Source organism: Scyliorhinus torazame, chromosome 10 (assembly GCF_047496885.1).
Source record: "Scyliorhinus torazame isolate Kashiwa2021f chromosome 10, sScyTor2.1, whole genome shotgun sequence".
Classification (NCBI taxonomy): domain Eukaryota; kingdom Metazoa; phylum Chordata; class Chondrichthyes; order Carcharhiniformes; family Scyliorhinidae; genus Scyliorhinus; species Scyliorhinus torazame.
Window position 1 is genome coordinate 171,394,780 of NC_092716.1, and position 20,378 is coordinate 171,415,157.

General features: G+C 51.1%; 1 protein-coding gene across 3 annotated transcripts in view; it reads right to left on the reverse strand.

Annotated features, from left to right (window-relative positions):
* tkfc (triokinase/FMN cyclase) overlaps positions 1-20,378 on the reverse strand; it is a 148,602-nt gene that overhangs the window by 2,182 nt on the left and 126,042 nt on the right. For all 3 annotated transcript variants that reach the window (XM_072518937.1, XM_072518936.1, XM_072518938.1), the window contains exons 15-16: positions 2,057-2,090; positions 816-905 (exon numbers count right to left, since the gene is read on the reverse strand). In XM_072518937.1, coding sequence (XP_072375038.1) covers positions 816-905; positions 2,057-2,090 — 124 coding nt within the window. The remainder of the gene's footprint in view (positions 1-815; positions 906-2,056; positions 2,091-20,378) is intronic.

The window sequence follows — 20,378 nt, forward strand, 5'->3', positions numbered from 1 at the left end:
CCGGTCGGCGGACATCGCGCCGATTGAGGAGAATCCCTGCCCTATGTCACTTAATTGCCATGAAACAAAGCTTCATGAAAAAAAAATTACAGCAAGTCACTAGAAGCTATCCATTATTGTCTTCTCCTAGTGTACAAGCTGAGTACTCGTGCAAACTTATCAAATGCTACTGAATATTAATCAGGCAGGGATTCATTAGTAAGATAGAGAGTGCACATTCCATAACTTCTTCTGAAGCTGCTGTTTGTTTTTACTGGCCTCCAGTTCCAATGGTAGCAATCCATTTTGTCCAAAATAATCATTCTTTTTCTTTTCATAGAATTTACAGTGCAGAAAGAGGCCATTCGGCCCATCAAGTCTGCACCGGCTCTTGGAAAGAGCACCCTACCCAAGGTCAACACCTCCACCCTATCCCCATAACCCAGTTACCCCACCCAACACTAAGGGCAAGTTTGGACACTAAGGGCAATTTATCATGGCCAATCCACCTAACCTGCACATCTTTGGACTGTGGGAGGAAACAGGAGCACCCGGAGGAAACCCACGCACACGGGGAGGACGTGCAGACTCCGCACAGACAGTGACCCAAGCCGGAATCGAACCTGGGACCCTGGAGCTGTGAAGTAATTGTGCTATCCACAATGCTACCGTGCATTGGCAGTAAGTTTTAGGCAAGCTGCTCCAATCCTGCCCTCACCTGTCATCATTGTGCACATACTCCAGCAGCATTTCTGGGTAGAAATCAGGAGCAAGTGCTCCAGTTGATGTTTTCCTCCCAAACTCACATATTGATTAGAGCTCCGGCTGTTCCTTACCTGCACAGCCTCAGCTAGTACTTGCAATTCACTGCCATCTTCATCTGTCAATTTACGTAACTCCTCCTCAGCAGGATACAATGAGTCAAGCTAGGATAAAAGTACAAAATAGTGCAGATTGGAATCCATACAAAACAATTAAGTTAGTACAACAGACCAAATCCATGGACATATGTCCAGAAAAATAAACATGAATGAAAATATACAGTAATTAATCAATACTTCCTATTGAACTACCCAAGATTATAAATACCATAATAAGACCTACTGAACTACACCCAACAACAGTATCTAGTCCCTTTTTGACATAGGAAAACGCAACAAGGCATTTCGCAGGAGTATAATCAGACAAAAACAGCACATAGCTATCGGAAAAATGAGGATGGTGATTTCGTCAGAGATGGTTTTAAGGAAGTTCTTAATGGAAGAGCGATGGAGACATTTAGAGGGATGGAGACGTTTAGAAAAGGAATTCTACAGCTTACGGCTTGTATACATGATGGACCGTTTGCAAATTGAGGCCAAGGGAGTTGGAGGGAGATGCACAAAAGGCCATAGTTGAAGGAACACAGTTGTGGGAGGGTCGTAGGAGATAGCATTTTGGGAGAGATGAGGCAATGGAGGGAACTGAAAACAAAGAACCAAATTTTAAAATAAAGTTGCTCATTTCCCACCTCCACATGATGACAAAATGATGCAACTATTGTATATTTCAGCCCCATCCCCAAGTAATCTTTTTTCCATAATAGTGGCCCTTTAATAAATAAATCCTCAGTTTGTTCAGTAGTAATAACCATCAGCTCTGTCTGAATTTCTGCACTGAAGGGATTGAGGATACTGTCTGAACTGAGGGAAGAGATTTCAGGCTCAAGGAGCTGCATGAAAAACTAACTTTTATCTGAAAAAAAAAAGAGTTCAGCAGACATGGGCCAAGGGAAGAGAGCTACAACAACAGGGCAAACATTCATACCATTCTTGCATTTTCTTGGCAGCCAAACTGAGTGAATCAAAAAAGCTTATGTTGAGGTTTCGCAAATTCGGCACAAGTCAGGGTTCAAAATTGTTACCAAACTTGACCCTCCTAGTCTGTACTACTCAGTACTACACTGGGTAGCACATGCCACATAACATTCTTCCAAGACCATCTAAAAGCTGTAGGCTAGATTAAACATTCTTTAAGAATCTATAATATCCATTTCTTTTGGCATTTGAAATTGAAACTGAAGTGCAAGGGGACTCACCATGGTTCTGTCTCCTGGCTCCGCACCTCCATATCTGTGCAACATGAAATAACTAAATTAAACAGCTGTCGACAAATACTACAATTTACATCAGTACTCTGGGACAGTGGGAGTCATCTATCTCGGTTTAGCTAGTCATCTGTCTCGGTTTAGCTAAATGGGGATATGGCATTTGTCTTGATCAAGTTGTTACACTGAAATTCCTGTTCTACATATTTGTACAATAAGGCCCTTGTGAACTTCACTTCTTGCCAAAAGAATTCAAAAGGCTTTGGGGTAGAGTTTCTGATTTGGGCACAGTCAGTGATTTGGGCATAAGTTCTGCCATAAATGGCATCCATTTTGAAAATGTTTTTCCCTTCGACCCTTAGTCTCCATTCAAACTCATTTGCATCTTACCAAGCATAAAATCTGTCAATGTTTTCTTTTTTTAAAAAATGTTGCTTCCCTAAACAATCCTTGACAAGGGTGTCAACTTGGTAATGTTTGATTAGCAGAGTTGAAAATGGATGTACAGTATCGCAAAAATACCCATTTAAATTCACAAAGTCAATCCACTACCTGTGAAAAAGATGATTTCAAAATAGTACAAATGTATACATTATAATGGCACTTAAAAAAAGATTTTCTGGTTAGATAGGGGTGGGTCAGTTATTTCCTTTTGTAAATTTTATAAAAATGGTATTCAAACTTTTCAAAACATAATAATTAATGTCCTTGCTTCTAAGAGATCTAGCTTAATCTTTGGAGACTCCTTGAATGCCTGCAATTGAGTGCTATGAGCAAAACCCCTAATGGAGTGTGGCCTCTTTTATGGGCGTGACATGCTTCTACTGCAATGTTTCAATAACTGGCACAAAAGATCTTGGAAACAGATGTGTTGAATGCAATTTGCACTTATAATGCAGCAATCTTTTGTGGCGGATACGTGATAACAGGGGAACAGTGCTCAAAATACCAGTACAATGAAGCAGAAGATGCAGGCCAGTATCTTATAACTACTGGAGAAAGACACAAATGTCAAAATGACATCAGAATAAAGTTTCTTCAACAGTCGATGCACGTGAATCTCAAAAAATTCACAAGGAATTGGAGCAGGAGTAGGCATTCGGCTCATTAAGCCTGCTCTGCCAGTCAATACGATCATGGCTGATTTGATTGTGACCTTAACTCTACTTTACTGCCTGTTCCACAGAACACTTAACTCCCATGTCAAACATCTGTCTAACACATCCTTGAACATTTCAATGACCCAGCTTTTAGATCATTCCAAAAACAGACGACCCACCTGTGAGAAGATATTTCTTATCTCTTGTCTTAAATTTGCTTTAAATGTCTTTAAACTGTGTCCGCTGGTTCTAGATTCGGGCAGCACGGTAGCACAGTAGTTGGCATTGTTGCTTCACAGCGCCAGGGTCCCAGGTTTGATTCCCGGCTTGGGTCACTGTCTGTGCGGAGTCTGCACATTCTCCCCATGTCTGCGTGGATTTCCTCCGGGTGCTTCAGTTTCCTACCACAAGTCCCGAAAGATGTGCTATTAGGTAACTTGGATGTTCTGAATTATCCTTCCGTGTACCCGACCAGGCGCCGGAATGTGGCGACTAGGAGCTTTTCACGGTAACTTCATTGCAGTGCTAATGTAAGCCTACTTGTGACAATAAAGATTATCCCGTGAGAGGCAACATCCTCTCAGCAACTATCCTGTCAATCTTCCTTCGAATCCTATTTGTTTCAATAAGATTATCTCATTCTTCTAAACTTCAATGAGTATCAGCCCAACCTGCTCAATCTTTCATCATAAGACAGCCTCTTCGACTACATGAGCTGAGAAGTCGCACATCAGGTTGTTTTCCTCCCACGAACCTGAAAATAAGTTTTTTTTCACCCGAAAGAGTCTGCTAAACAAAGGATAAAACATTCCCACACATCAACCAGCAGCAATACGAAGGGAAAATGCCAAACAACAGCCATTCCAGAGGCCATGTGGAAACTAGGAGTGGAAAAGGCCAGGAGAAACAAATGGCCGAGTCGGCTGACGGATGAGGAGGCAAAGCTCCAGCCTCACCAGAGCGAGAAGAACCAGCCCAACGCACAAGGAGCCCCCCCCCCAACACCCAGGGAATGGTGGAGGGTGTTTCTCTAAAAGGAACTGAGAGATTGCAGGGAAGAGACAAAAACCGACATTCAAGCTGCGGTCAGGGATGCGGTCTGGCGACCATGCGGGTGGCCCGAGACAAGGCGAAGAGGCGACTGGAAGCGCAGGAAAACACCATTAAAGAGCTGGAAAAAGCCGCAACAGACCAGGGTGACCGGATCCTCGCCCTAGAAAAAGAAATGGCAAGGCTGGTCACTATGCAGGGGAGCCTGAATGGGAAAATCGTAGACCAGGAAAACCGATCGAGACGCTAATTCCTACGGATCATGGGCCTGCCGGAGAGGATCGAAGGTAGGAACCCCACGGACTATGTAACCCAAATGTTGGGCAATCTGATGGGTAGGGAAGCTTCCCCAACCCAACAGAAATCAACAGAGCCCACTGGTCACTTCACCCAAAGTCCAGAGCCGGGGAACAGCTGAGGGCGATAATCGCCAAAATGCTGGGCAGGACAAACTGTAATTGGGAAAGTCACCAGATTCGGATCTACCACAACATTGGACCAAGCGCTGGACATAATTCAACAGGGCGAAGGCTGCACTGTACAAGTTTGGTATAAAGTTTGGAATGCTGTACCCAGCCAAGCTCTGGTCACATTCCAAGGTAGGGAGCACTTTTTCACGGCCCCTGCGGACAAGTTTGTCCTGGAAAACTGACTCGAGAAACAGCAGCAGGGACAACGATGAAGAGTTCATCGGAAGAGACTTCTACTTTTTGATTTGCTAACTGTGAACCAACATGATGAACACTTTGCGTGGAACTGCACTGCCTCGTTCTGGGAACGAGGGAAGAAAAAAGGAAGGAAAGAGCTCAGAACGGGCGACTGGAGGACACACAACTAACCCCGGGAGAGGGCCACAAGACAAGAGGGAAGCTGGCACCGGGAAGCGGCAGGAAAGGGAGGCCGCGGCGCATCTCCCGCAAGGGAGAGAATCCCTGGCAACGGGGTGTGGGACAGACATTGATAATAGGGGGACGACTAGGAGAAGAAACAGAGGGAAGGGATGGGGGGGGGAATAAGATGGTGGGGAAAAAAACACCACAAGGAGAACAGAGGAACAAAGAGAGCAAGGGCATTAGGCTGGCTACAATAACTTGGAACAAAATGGCACTGCAAGCAACCACTTTGGAGAGTCCCTGAACAAAGGGAAACCCTGGAGTGCTGGAACCCAACCTCATGGGGACAACGGTAATCACGGCCATCTTGGGCGGCTGCCTAACAAAGGGAAACCCCAGAGTGCAGGGGCGCGTCCACCAGGTAAGTATGATTGATCCCACAGGAGCTGGGGGACAAAACTCCTCGATCAGGATAGTCATCTGGAACGTCAGGGGACTGAGCGATCCACTGAAATGATCCAGAGTCTCCGCCCACCTGAAAAGCTTGAAAGCCGGCATAGTCTTCCTCCAAGAGACGCACCTGAGGGAGAAGCACCGACTGTGGGTAAAAAAGGGCTGGGTGGGACAGATCTATGGGACAAGGGCCAGGGGGGTAGCCATACTGTTAACTAAGAGACGATGTTTACGGTGACAACGACATTAAGGACCCAGAGGACAGTACATCATAGCGGTGTCCTGATGAATGTGTACGCTCCCATTTGGGACGACACTGAGTTTATAAAGAAGTCCATGGTGGAAATCCCCGACATTGACACGCACCAACTAATCATGGAGGGTACTTTAACTGTGTACAAGACCCACAAACAGGCAGGTTGAATCCCAAAATAGGAAAGACCTCCAACATGGCTAAATAACTGGGTATATTCATAGAGCAGATGGGGGGGGGGGGGGGGGGGGTGTTCACACACCCAGGGGAGAAGGAGTTCTTCTCCCAAGTACACAATGTGTATTCTCGATTGATTTCTTTGTGGTGAGGAAATCGGTGCTTCCAGGGCCAGTATGGCAGCACAGTGGTTGGCACTGTTGCTTCACAGCTCCAGGATCCCAGGTTCGATTCCCAGCTTCGGTCACTGTCTGTGCATAGTCTGCACATTCTGCCCGTGTCCGCATGGGTTTCCTCCGGGTCCTCTGGTTTCCTCCCACAGTCCAAAGATGTGCAGGTTAGGTGGATTGACCATGCTAAATTGCCCTTAGTGTCCAAAAGGTTAGGTGGGGTTACTGGGATAGTGTGGAGGTGTGGGTTTAAGTGGGGTGCTCTTTCCAAGGGCCGGTGCAGACTTGATGGGCTGAATGGCCTCCTTCTGCACTGTAAATTCTGTGATTCAGTAAGAGCGGAGTATTCCATGATTGTAATCTCCAACCACGCTCCGCATTACACGGATAAGAGAAGGGCAGCACGGTGGCACACTGGTTAGCCTTGCTGCCTACGGCGCTGAGGACCCGGTTCGAATCCTGGCCCTGGGTCACTGTCCGTGTTGAGTTTGCACATTCTCCCTGTGCCTGCGTGGGTTTCGCCCCCACAAACCCAAAGATGTGCAGGGTAGGTGGATTGGCCACGCTAAATTGCCCCTTAATTGGAAAAAATAATTGGGTACTCTAAATTTAAAAAAAAAAAAAACTTAAAAAATTACATGGATGAGAGGTTGGAGATGGGCCATGCCCAACATCTCCAATGGAGGTTGGTCATGCCCTTCTGGCCGTTAAGGCTCTCTGTGAGAAAATATCACAGGCCATAGACAAGGATATTATTAACAATCAGAATGGGGACGTTTCACACTCCACGTTCTGGGAGGCGCTCAAGGCTGTGATCAGGGGTGAAATTATAGTTTACAAAGCACAAAGAGATATGGAAGAGAAGGTGGATAGGCAACATCTACTTGACTCCATACTGGAAGTGGACTGGCGATACTCCAAGGCCCGGACCGCGGAGCTTCTGGCAGAGAGGAAAAAGCTACAAATGGACTTTGATCTGCTCTCCGAGGAAAGCAGGGCACAACTCCGCGAGGCACGGGGGACCCTGTGCGAGCATGGAGTCGAGCGCAGCTGCCTGCTAGCTCACCAGATGAGAAAGCAGGCAGCAACGAGGGAAATAACTCCGATTAGGGACAGCAAGGGCAACCTCGTAGGGGACTAGAGGATGAAGCAGTTCGTCGATGGACTGGACATGCCAGTTGTGGGGGAAGATAGGACAAAACTATCTGGGGGGCTGGAAGTACCGTTAGAACTGGAAGAAGTCATGGAGAGCATCAACTCCATGCAGGTGGATAAGGCACCGAGGCCAGACAGATTCCCGGTGGACTTCTACAAAAACATTTGCGACAGCACTGGTCCTGCACCTGCGTGAGATGTTCACAGACTCGCTGGCGAGGGGCACCCTGCAGCCTACACTAGCACAAGCCTCAATTTTTGATACCCAAGAAGGACACAACAGAATTCTAAACGCAGATGTGAAAATACTGGCCAAGATCCTAGACAAAAGGCTGGAGGACTGCGTACCAGAGGTGGCAGCAGAAGACAATACGGGCTTTGTTAAGGGTAGACAGCTAAAATCGAACATCAGGCACCTGTTAAAACGTGATCATGGCCCCATCCGGGGAGAGAACACCCAAGGTGATCATCTTCCCTGGACGCAGAAAAGGCCTTCGACAGAGTTGAATGGATGTATCTCATCGAGGTACTGGACTAGTTTTGGCTTGGAGCGGGGTTCACCGCCTGTACAACGCTCCTACAGCGAGTGTACGGACAAATACCATCAGGTCTAAGTACTTCCAGCTGCACAGAGGCACAAGGCAGGGCTGCCCGTTGTCCCCGCTGCTGACCCTAGCAATCGAACCACTGGTGATCGCGCTTAGGACGGCAAAGAATTGGAAGGGGGATCTGGAGAAGAGACAGAGCACAGAGTCTCGCCCTATGTGGATGACTTGCTCCTCTACATCTCAGACCCGCAAAGCAGCATGAGTCTGAGATGTAGAAAATATTTTACTGAGGCATTTATAATTTTAACAATTTTCAACATCAAACGTCAACAAAAACACAATATAACCAACAAACCCCAGCCAACATGGCTTACACAAACAGTGCCACCTTCCCCAGCCATCCCTCCATTGGTTCCCCTGTCCTTACTCGTCTCTCCCATAACTCCCCTCTTTCTCCCCCCCCCCCCACCCCCCCCCATCACCACCCCCTTCTCCCTGCTGACTGCTTAATTTTTCTCAAAGAAGACGATGAACGGCTGCCAGCTCCGAGCAAACCCCTACAATGAACCCCACAAGGCAAATTAAATTTTCTTGAGTCTGAGGAACCCCGCCATGTCGCTAACTCATACTCCCGACTTCGGGGCTTCCGAGTCCCTCCATCCTAGTAAGATCCGTCTCTGGGCCACCAGGGAGGCAAAGGCCAGGACGTCAGCCTCTCTCACCCCCAGGGCACCCGGTCTTCCGACACCTCTGGACCCTGCACCACCCTCACTTGTAAGACCTCGGACATGACGTCAGTAAATCACTGCCAGAAACCCCTCCGCCTCGGACATGTCCAAAACATATGGACATGGTTCGCATGACCCCCGCACAGCACGCACACCTATCCTCCACCTCCTCAAAGAACCTGCTCATCCGGGCCACAGTCATGTGTGCACTGTGGATCACCTTAAACTGTTTCAGGCTGAGCCTGGCGCACAATGAGGATGCATTAACTCTCCTCAGGGCCTCCTCTCGTAACCTGGCCTCCAACTCCCCACCCAGCTCTTCTTCTTCCCACTTTATCTTCACCTTCCCTATTAGGGCTCCCTCCCACCCCATCAGCTCCTTATAGATCTCTGAGACCTTCCCCTCTCCTACTCCTGTCCTCGACACCACCTTATCCTGTAGCCCCCGAGGCGGCAGGTGCGGGAAGGTCGAAACCTGCTTCTGCACAAAATCCCTCACCTGCAGGTACCAGAACCCATTCCCATCTGGCAACTGAAACTCCTCCTCCAGCTCCTCCAAACTCGTGAAACCCTCATCAATAAAGTGATCCCCAAATCTCTCGTACCATGCCCGCTGCCACATCTGAAAACCCCGTCCAGCACCCCCCGGAGCGAACCGGTGGTTACCACGTATTGGTGCCCACACCGACGCCCCTCTAACCCCTTGTGCTGCCTCTACTATCCACACACCCTTAGGGTTGCCAGTACTACCGGGCCTGTGGAGTACTGAGCGGCCAGGAACGGCAGAAGTGCTGTTAACAATGCCCCCAGACTCGTGTCCTTACATGATGCCGCCTCCACCCGGTCCCAGACCGACCCCTCCCCCACTACCCACTTCCTGACCATTGCAATATTCGCCACCAGTAGTAATTAATGAAATTCGGAAGAGCCCCCCACCCCTCCCCTAACAGCAGCACCTTTTTCACCCTGCGGGGCTTTACCCGCCCTAACAAATCCCGAGATCTCTGCATTCACTTTTTTGAAGAGCGCCTTGGTGATAAAAATTGAGAGGCTCTGAAAAACAAACAGAAACCTCGGGAGGACCATCATTTTAACTGTTTGAAACCGCCCCGTCAACGACAACAGGAGTGCATCCCACCTCCGAAAGTCCCCCCTTATCTGTTCTACCAACCGATCCAAATTCTGTTTATGGATCTGCTCCCACTCCTGCGCCATCTGGATACCCAAACATCGAAAGCTCCCTCCCACCACCATGAACGGCATCTCACTCAATCTCTTCTCCTGCTCCCTCGCCTGGATCGCAAAGACCTCACTCTTACCCATATTCAATTTGTATCCCAAAAACCGGCTGAATTCCTCTAATACCCCATAATCCCTCCAATCTCTCCCCAGCGGGTCCGATATGTACAGAAGAAGAGCGTGACTCTGTGCTCCACCCCCCCCCACCCCCCAGTGCTATCCCCTACCAGACCCTCAACGCTCTAAATGCCAACGACTCTATAGCCAAGGCAAACAACAATGGGAAAAGTAGACATCTCTGCAACCTGAAGTAATCCAATCTTACCCGATTCGTCTGCACACTTGCCACAGGTGTCTCGTATAGCAACCGGACACAATCCACAAATCCCTGCCCAAACCCAAACCGCTCCAAGACCTCCCGTAAGTATTCCCACTCCACCCGATTAAAGGCCTTCTCTGCGTCTATGACCACCACCACCTCAATCTCGCACCCCTCTGGAGGCATCATAATTATATTAAGCCACCTTCTAATGTTGGTCGCCAAACACCGCCCCTAAGCAAACCCCATCTGGTCCTCCCCTATTATGCCTGGGACACAGTCTTCGATCCTTGTGGCCTGGATCTTCAGCAATAACTTGGCATCCACATTTAACAGAGAGATCGGCCTGTGCGACCCACAGTTTTCCGGATCCTTATCCCGCTTTAAAATGAGGGAGATCAATGCCTGTGGCAACGTCGGGGGGAGCACTCACGACTCGTTTGCTTCGTTGAAGGCCCTTACCAATAGCGGTCCCAAAACCCCCGAGAACGTCTTAGAAAATTCCACCGGGTACCCATCCGGTCTTAACCGATTGCATTGCCTCCAATTCCTCTACTATTTCTACAAGCCCAATTGGGGCCCCAGGCCCTCCACCGGTTCCTCATCAACCTTCGGGAACTCCAATCCTCCCAGAAACTGCCTCATCCCCTCTTCCCCAGCTGGGGGATCCAACTCGTACAATTTGCTGCACAACTCCCTAAACATACCATTCACCCCCGCCGGGTCCAAGACCTTGGGCATCATTCTCTGACCCCCCAGAGGATCGGAGAATGGCCGTTGGCCGCCGTGCTGGGGTGGAGGTTGGGGGTTGGGTCCGTGCTGGGGTGGAGGTTGGGGGGGTCCGTGCTGGGGTGGAGGTTGGGGGGGGTCCGTGCTGGGGTGGAGGTTGGGGGGGGGTCCGTGCTGGGGTGGAGGTTGGGGGGGGGGTCCGTGCTGGGGTGGAGGTTGGGGGTTGGGGGGGGGGTGTCCGTGCTGGGGTGGAGGTTGGGGGGGGTCCGTGCCGAGGAGGGGGATGGGAGGGCAAGTGAGTTGGTCCACCTGGCCAGGTGCCAGCCTCCAACAGTTGGACCCATGGGGTCCATGCCACCTGGCTGGGGGGAGGAGGGGATATGGGCAATGATGACATGTCGTCGTTCCCCTCCCCCCACCAGGCCGTCATGTTTTCAGATCATCCAGCGATGTTGGCCGCCGTGGTGGCAGCCGCTCATGTCTATGTTGCCCTGGATGAGGAGGAGGAGGAGCGTGCCAGAGAGGCGGCGCAGGCTGCCGCAGAGGGGCAGGCGGCAGCCGCCCAGGCTGGAGGGACACCTGACCGACAGGACGAGGAGGGGGAGGAGGACGTCGCGGCCCCACGGCAACGGAGGCACCCGAGGGCGCCCCGTGTGTACCGGCCCCGGCAGTCATACCAGGACCTCACGGACCGGGAATGCAGGAGGAGACTCCGGATGAGCCGGGAAACCGTGGCACACATCTGCCACCTGCTGGCACACCTGTCACCGCGTGGCACTGGCGGGGGACACCCTCTCCCCGTGTCCGTCAAGGTTACGGTGGCCCTGAACTTTTATGCAACGGGGTCATTCCAGGCACCGAGTGGGGACCTGTCCGGCATATCGCAGACATCGGTGCACCGGTGCATCCGGGCAGTGACAGATGCCCTATATGCCATGGCGCTCCGCTTCCCCGTGGACCGGGCCAGCCAAGATGCCCGGGCCGTGGGCTTCTCTGCCGTGGCCGGGTTCCCCATGGTCCAGGGCGCGATTGATGGGATGCACGTCGCCGTGCGGCCACCTGCAGATAACAGGGCCGTGTTCACTAATAGGAAGCGGACCTATTCGATGAACGTACAGGTGGTCTGCGACCACCGCATGATGATCCTGCACGTCTGCGCCCGTCACCCAGGCAGTGTACACGACTCATTCGTGTTGTCGTGGTCATCCATCCCCGGCATGTACGAGGGACGCCATCCCCGGCTGAGGGGCTGGTTGCTGGGCGACAGGGGCTACCCATTGCGATCGTGGCTGATGATGCCTATACGGAGGCCACGCAATGAGGCGGAGAACCGCGACAATGATGCCCATGTAGCGACAAGGGGAGTGATCGAGAGGTGCTTTGGCGTGCTGAAGATGCGTTTCAGGTGCCTGGACCTCTCTGGGGGCGCCCTCCAGTATCGGTCAGATAGGGTCGGCCGCATCATTGTGGTGTGCTGCGTCCTGCACAACATAGCCCAGCAGAGGGGCGATGTGCCGCAGGCAGAGGAGGGCGGAGTGGAGGAGCAGCAGGAAGAGGCGCAGTCCTCCCCAGATGAGGGGGATGGGGGCAATGGTCAGGGCAGACGGGGTAGACACAGGCGGGTGGCTGTCCACCGTTACCGGCTGGCCCAGCGGGCACGGGACAGACTGATAGACGCCCGCTTCACTGACTAGATGGGCGTGGGAATCGGGTAGTATGGCCACAGACCCCGCACACCATGGCACCAGCCGACCACCCACACCCCCCACCCATCCAGCACCCTCACCCCCCTCCCCAACCCCACACACCCCACCCGCATGCACCCCCCCCCCCCCCCCCCCCCCATTGCCGATCCACCTGCGGCACAACGGGCCGGGCTCACACAGTTGCGGGTGGACGCGTGTCTATCGCATGCCATGGAGGATGATGACAACCCGCCCTGCGATGAGCTCCTGGCTCCACATCGTTGGACTATGTCTGACCCATGGCCACAGTACCACCATTACCCGGACCATCCCTGCATGCCGCTGTGACATTGCAGCGCACGGTCCCGTCCTCTGCCCGGGGGGTGTTGATGGCGGCCCAGGGGGAAGGGGGCAGACTCACCTGGGGCTGAGGTAAGACCACCCCTCACACACACACTTGCGCTCAATGTACATGACACCCCCGCACACTTTGGACAGAGCACAAAGGCAGCTTCGGTAGGTGTAAACATTGACTTTAATAACGAAAGGAGTTCATGCACGTGCCCTAGCCCCTAAAACTCATCTGTGCCCTGCACCCGTGCCAACTTACTCAGTGTCTAATTGTTTGGCCTTACGGGCCCTTTGACTACGTCTACGTGGTTCCCCAGACGGTACAGCAGAACTGGAGGTGGACTCCTGTGATTCCTGCACTCTTGACACTGGATCCCTTTGGCGGCCGTTTCCTGGGGCGTCCTGGCCTAGATGGGCCAGGCTGCGGCCCGGGCGACTGGGATGGCGAGCTGCCAGCCTGTCCTGCCCGTTGCCCACCCGATGCACCTGGGACTGAAGGGGGGGAGTCCGAGGTGTCGCAGTGTACCGGGACCTCCCCTACAGAGGGAGCCGGGACGGACCACACCACCTCCTCCTCCCTCGGGGTGCCCGATGGCCCCCAGGCCTCTACATGGGTGGGGGATGCGAACGGACTGGCCATCCGACGCCCCCCCGACATCTGGCGCTGCCAGTCCTGGAGGCCCGTGCTGGTATCGACAGGGGTCTGCAGGTTTGCAGCCATGGAGCCCAGGGGGTTGGCAAACCCTGTCTGTGACAGTGCGACGCCGGCTCGCACATGGCCACTGGCGCCGATGCCCTCAGCGATGGCCTGCAGAGACTGGGCCATGGCCTGCTGAGACTGGGCCATGGCCTGCTGAGACTGGGCCATGGCCTGCTGAGACTGGGCCTTGGCCTGCTGAGACTGGGCCATGGCCTGCAAAGACTGGGCTATGGCGTTGAGCGCCTCTGCCATCTGGCGCTGGCACTGGATCATGGCCTCCTGTGAGAGGGCAGCCATTTCCTGGGCCACAGACGCCGCCTGCACGGAAGGCCCCAGGCCTCGCAAACCGTTCCCCATGTCTGACACCGTCGCACCCATTGCCTCCACCGCGGACGCCACCCGTGCGGTGTCAGCCTGGGTGGCACGCATGACCGGCACCACTCCCAGCTCCTGGACGCGGGTGGACTCCTCCACCTGTGACCGCAGCCGCCCGTCACCCTCTTCGCTCGTCTCCGGGTCGGTGGTTGCATCGGATCTATGTGTGGGTGTGGTAACTGCAGGAACCCGGGATCCATCTGGGCGGCAGATGTTCGCTTGGGCTGGGCTGCCCTCCGACCGCCCGGCTCCTCTGCTGCTCCTACCTCCACCTGCTGTACCGGGACGGCTGTGTTGTGCGCACCAGTGAGTGTACCAGACGCCTCATCACTAAAGTGCCCAACCGTGGTGAGTGTTTCTGCGATGGTGGAGGGTGTTGGTGACAGCAGTGGCGTTGTGTCGTGCTCTTCGTCCCACTCTGAGTCCATGGCACTTTGGGGTGGGGGTTCGTCTCCACCCATCCACTCTGACTCACTGTCCGGTATTTCGTCTTCCTGGGTAGTGCTGTCCCGGGTAGGGGTGTCCTGGGTAGGGCTGTCCCGGGTAGGGGTGTCCTGGGTAGTGGTGTCCTGGGTAGTGGTGTCCTGGGTAGTGGTGTCCTGGGTAGTGGTGTCCTGGCTCGGATGTGATGGGGGCCTGTGGCTGCCCCCCTCATCGCTGGGTGGTTGCTCCCGCACGTGACGGGGGTGTCGTCTCCCTGTTGCTCCAGGTCTCTCCGTCTCCTGTGGTCTCCGAGGGGCATCCTGCGGGCGTCGCATGCTGGAGGGTCCGGGTCTCTCCGTCTCCCGTGGTCTCCGAGGGGCATCCTGCGGGCGTCGCATGCTGGAGGGTGCGGGTCTCTCCGTCTCCTGTGGTCTCCGAGGGGCATCCTGCGGGCGGTCTGCATCTGCGGGGATGGGTGCCTGGACGTTTGGTCCTGTGATACACAATGAAGCATGCATGGTTAGACATCAGGCAGTGATCAGGTGATACGGGGGAGCGGGATATAGGGGGGGGGGGATATGGGGACGGGCTGTCGGTGGCTCACTTGCTACTACGCCCCCGACCACTGCATCAGCAACCTCCCGGTCCTCAGGTCCACCAGCCAGTTCCAGGGCCCTTTCCTCGTGTACGGTCAGTGGCCTCTCATCAGCGGGGCCTCCTCCAGTCCTCACATGCTCCCTATTGTTGTGTGCACGCTTCTCCTGTGGGGGGGGGGGGGGCGGGGGGTGGCAGGGGTAAAAGGCAACACTGTTAGGCAGGTATATGAATGCACGACATCGGTGGCGCGTGCACTGCAGAGGTTAAGGTTAGGGCTATATTCACTTGGGGATATGGGGGAGGGGGGATATGGGGGAGGGGGATATGGGGGAGGGGGATATGGGGGAGGGGGGGATATGGGGGAGGGGGGATATGGGGGAGGGGAGGGGGGATATGGGGGAGGGGGGGATATGGGGGAGGCTCACCCTGCCTGCTCTGACGAGGTCGTTCACCTTCTTGTGGCACTGGGTGCCTGTCCGTGGTGTCAGGGCCACAGCGGTGACGGCCTCTGCCACTTCCCTCCACAGACGCCGGCTGTGGCGTGGGGCAACTCTGCGGCCGTGCCCGGGATACAGGGCGTCCCTCCTCTGCTCCACCGCGTCCAGGAGCGCCTCCACATCGCGTGACTCGAACCTCGGGACTGAGCGACGGCCAGCCATCCAGTCGGGTGTTGCGGTCGGGTGGAGGGGAGCAACGCGGCCTTATGAGCCGTCACGCCGTGCAGGGCGTATGACGCTGCACGGCGTGAACCACTGTGCAAGCGCGGATCCCGTTACGTCGCTGCTAGCCCATTTCGGGCCGGAGGCTATCGGCCCATTTTTCCGACGTGACGTAAGTCGGATTTGCGCCGTTTTTTGCGCCGATCGGCGGACTTTCCGCCGATAACGGAGAATTTTCGCCCCTTATTCCCACCTTGCACCTGTGTCCTTCACTTTCCAAATCTCCCTCGCTGCCTCCTGCTTCCTCAACTGGTGCGCTAACATCTCGCTTTTTCCCCATACTCACATACTGCCCCTCTCACCCTTCTCAACTGCCCTAGCGCCTTGCCCATGGATAACAGCCCGAATTCCATTTGCAATCTCTGGTATTCCTTTAACAGTCCTTCCTCGGGGGCCTCTGCATATCTCCTGTCCACTTGCAGGATTTCCTCCGCTAGTCTTTCTTACTCCACCCACTCTGCCTTCTCCCTGTGTGCCCGAATCAGAATAAATTCCCCCCTGACCACTGCTTTCAGTGCCTCCCAAACCGTACCTGCCGAAACCTCCCCCGTGTCGTTAATCTCAACATACCCCGGTGGCCTTCCTCACCCGCTCACAAACCTCTTCCACCGCTAAAAGTCCCATATCCAGCCTCCATTGCGGGCGCTGCCCCCCCCCCACCGCTCATTCGGAATTCCACCCAGTGCAGGGCATGGTCCGACATTACTATTGCCGAATACTCGACATCTACCACCTCTGCCAACAACGTCTTATCCAATATGAAGAAATCTATTTGGGAGTACACCTTGTGCACATGAGAATAAAACAAAATTAACTCCTTTTATCTCAACAGATGCTTTTAGACTTCCAACATTATCAGTTTTAACTTCAGAGATCCAGAATCTGCAGTATTTTGCTTTTGACTGATGACACCAATGAAAAACTGAATCAGTGAAGCCCACAAGTGCTGCAGCAAAAGTCATGTTACAATCGAATGTGTCATTATGCAAGTGATCAGCATGCTCAAGCGGCACCTCAAGTGCCTGGACAGGTCTAGAGGTAGTACTCACTCCCACCAAGGTTGCCAGAATGATTATGAAATGCTGCATTCTGCAATGATGTGCAGCAGTAGAATTACAGCTCCAGGAGAAACAAGATGCTAAACACATAATATCTTCAGACAAATCTGAGGAAGGGGAGGAAGATGGTGACCCTAATGCAGTACCAGCCACTCACTGCTACTCAGATTCCTTTACAGCTGTAAGATTCAGTTCTTTACCACCACTGAAACAATGCAAGAGCTACATCCAATACCAGTTCTCATTTACACCCATCAATCCCCATTAACACAATTCTGGCTGCACAAGGCAATCCGCCAACCAACCAACCAATCATCCACTTCATATTGCCCATTGGCCCCTATTCATGTTTTCCAATCATTTAAAAAAAAAAAAATTAGTGTGCCCAATTCATTTTTTCCAATTAAGGGGCAATTTAGCGTGGCCAATCCACCTAGCCTGCACATCTTTGGGTTGTGGGGGCGAAACCCACGCAAACACGGGGAGAATGTGCAAACTCCACACGACAGTGACCCAGAGCTGGGATCGAACCTGGGACCTCTAAGACTGCAGGGCTAATCCACTGCGCCACCGTGCTGCCTTGTTTTCCAATCATCAACATGAAATTGGAAAGATGAATTGTCACCCAGGAACCGAGAGCAGGCAAAACTTAAAAATAGTGCAAAGTAATACGTTTTGTGATCTAACTAATGAACGGAAATGAAACACAACTTTTTCTCACACACCCTTACGCATATCCTTGTGCAAATACAAAGCTTTACTGTTCCATTTCCTACCAGTCCTATGCGCTGCATACCTGTAGCTTCAGCAGAGATTATGGTGGGCTGCTCACATTCCTGGTCTTACCGCTAAGATGTTGCTAAGATGCTTTGAGTAAACAATAATTGGGTTGTCTTCATCCAAGTGGGGCATGAAAAATAGGAGCACTGAGTCAAATCCCAGTCTCCATTACCCCTGTTAACCATGAGTCCTTTCATGGGCCATCGACAATTCATTCCTACCATTCTGCTGGAGAGTAAGTTGCAAATTATTGATGTGTTCTAAGGACAAGGCTGAGGTTAAGTGTCAGTCATCGTGGTTAAGGTGTCAGACATGTTAGGATCCAGAGTCTGCGTGCCGAAATCACGGCCTGCATGAATCATTTTCATTTTGTCATGAGAATGTTGCTTTAAGAAATGGTTAGCTGCTCATGTTACTGCAGTGATGTCAGAGTGTGGGTAGAGCTGAGCTCTGGTTCTGCTTTTTAGTTTCACTTTGAGAAAAGCTTGGGTGTGTCTGTCTTTTTGTTTTTGTTTTTCAGTGTGTTGCAGCTGAAGTCAGCCAAAGCAGCTGTACTGTTGATCTCTCTGCCATGAAGGACTATCTCTTGATCATTTGGAGAATTCAGAAATTTAAATGTTTTCAGTATTGAATGTAAACCCTGATGTGCTTCTGTTTAAAGGTTGTTACGTCTTTTGTTAAAAGGACAGCTTAAAGGATTACAGTGTTGTATTCTTTGGGGGTTATCTTTGAATTAATGGTTGCTAAGATATTCACTTTGTTTTAAAATGGTTAATTTGAGTTCATAGAATAAACATTGTTTTGTTTTAAAAAATACGTTTCCATTTCTGCTGTAACACCTTTAGAGTGGGCCGTGTGCTCCCCATACCACAATCTATTAAAAGTTGTGGGTCAGGTGAACTCAATGATACACTTTGGGGTTCTCTGCACCCTGACCCACAACAATTTTGCGATTGATGTTACATGAAATTGGTCACTTTACCCATGGCAATAGATTTCCTTGTAATCCTAATGCTTGAGCTTGATTCCGCCATTCACTCTGTAATCATGCAAAGTGCATGTAGGAGGCCTATGAATATGTCAATAAAATTTCTGCTGCCCCTCAATGAATATTCAATACAGCATCTCTGTCCAGCTGAGCATAGTTTGGAAAGGATTGCATCGTGCAATGCAGACTCTTCAGACTGTCCCTGTTACCCTCACTTTGCTCATTTGGGAACTGTGAGCCATCAGATGGAATATCAACTAAATATCTAACTGGATCCACTGAAGCGTGAGTAACTGTGCTGGTGAATGGTAAGCATAAGCCCTGTGATGGATTTGATGAATTTGCAATGAGTTTCTGAATCCAAATCATGATTAAATTAAAGATAGTATTAGTCCAAATAATCATACCTGGGTCACCCAATCAATACCGTCTCTCTCGGTCACCATTCAGACATAACTCCACGAACAAATCCCCATTGTTTTCTACTCTTCAATCAATTTATTTTTTAGCATACTTCCAAGATGTAATTTGAATACCCACAGTTTTCAGCTTAACTAACAGTTTTTGTGGCGAACTGCAGAACCTTGTTAAATGCCTTTAGGAAGTGCACAAAAGTGTGGAAATTTCCAGCTCACTTGTTTTTTGAGTTTGATGAAAAAGTCAAGGAGGTTGGTCACACAGGTAAGTCCTCTCTACATCCTTGTTAACTTTTAGTTCATTAGATTATTATTCTACAGACAACCCGCAGGTGTATTCCGGCGATTTGAGTATTTGACACGGTACTGTTATGGGCGAGGCGTTTTCAGGACCCCAAAATGTATCATGGAGTTCAACCAACCTTCCCCTTTAATGCTATTTGTTGCTTTTCTGAGCACACGGCTTGTTCGCCAGGTGCGATATTTCAATTCTGGACACGTGGGTTTTTAAACACAAAACAATGTTTATTCTATGAACTCAACTTAACCTTTTAAATAAACATTGGATCTCTTAACACCCCTTACTTCAAAGATAACCCTGACAATATTACAACACTTAATAATCCTTCAGTTATTCCTTTCAACATCCAAGACTTAACACCTTTAAACAGAAACACATCAAGTTAAAGGCTTGACTATTATGAGTTTAAATCACCCAAATGATCCAGAGAAAGTCATTCATGGCCGAGATCACAGCAGATCCAGCTCACTGCAAAACACAGACACACACCCAAGCTCTTTTTCAAATTGAACTAAACTGCAAAATGGCTGAACTGAGCTCAGCTCAACCCACTCTCTGACATCACTGTTTTCTTAAAGGTACATTGCTTAAACATCCATTTCTTAAAGGTACCCTCACCTGACACCTCCACCCAAGAAAAAAAAAAACCATCAACTTCAAGATGATTTCATTTTTCACTTTTGCACCATCTAAAAAATGTACTCAGTAAATATACCTTTTTGTTTTAAAAAAAAAAACAACACACGCATACAGGTATAATAATATCGTCTATTTTTCTTTGTTCTTCTTCCTCCAACCGAAATCCTTCTCGATTGACAGTCTCATTGAGCAAAGTCTCTGCACGATCCATCCATTCCTCTTCCTCCTCGGCATTTCTCTTCAGAATCAGATACGTTAGTTCAATCGGACCACAGAGTCCCTTGCAATTCTCCAATACAGGAGCATTGGTGATCACCGCGTTCAGGCAGTCAAATGCCAAGTCCGCTGTCCATTGAATTTTTTTACGTTTCTTCAGCAATTCCATCAGTGGAGTAATCACGCCACAAAACGTTTGCACAGCTGTTCGATCAAATCCACTCATGCTAAGAAATCGCATTATTTCCCTCGTCTTGAGGAGAATGGAAACTCCACAAGGAAAGTGATTCAGGCTTCTCCAAATTCACTTT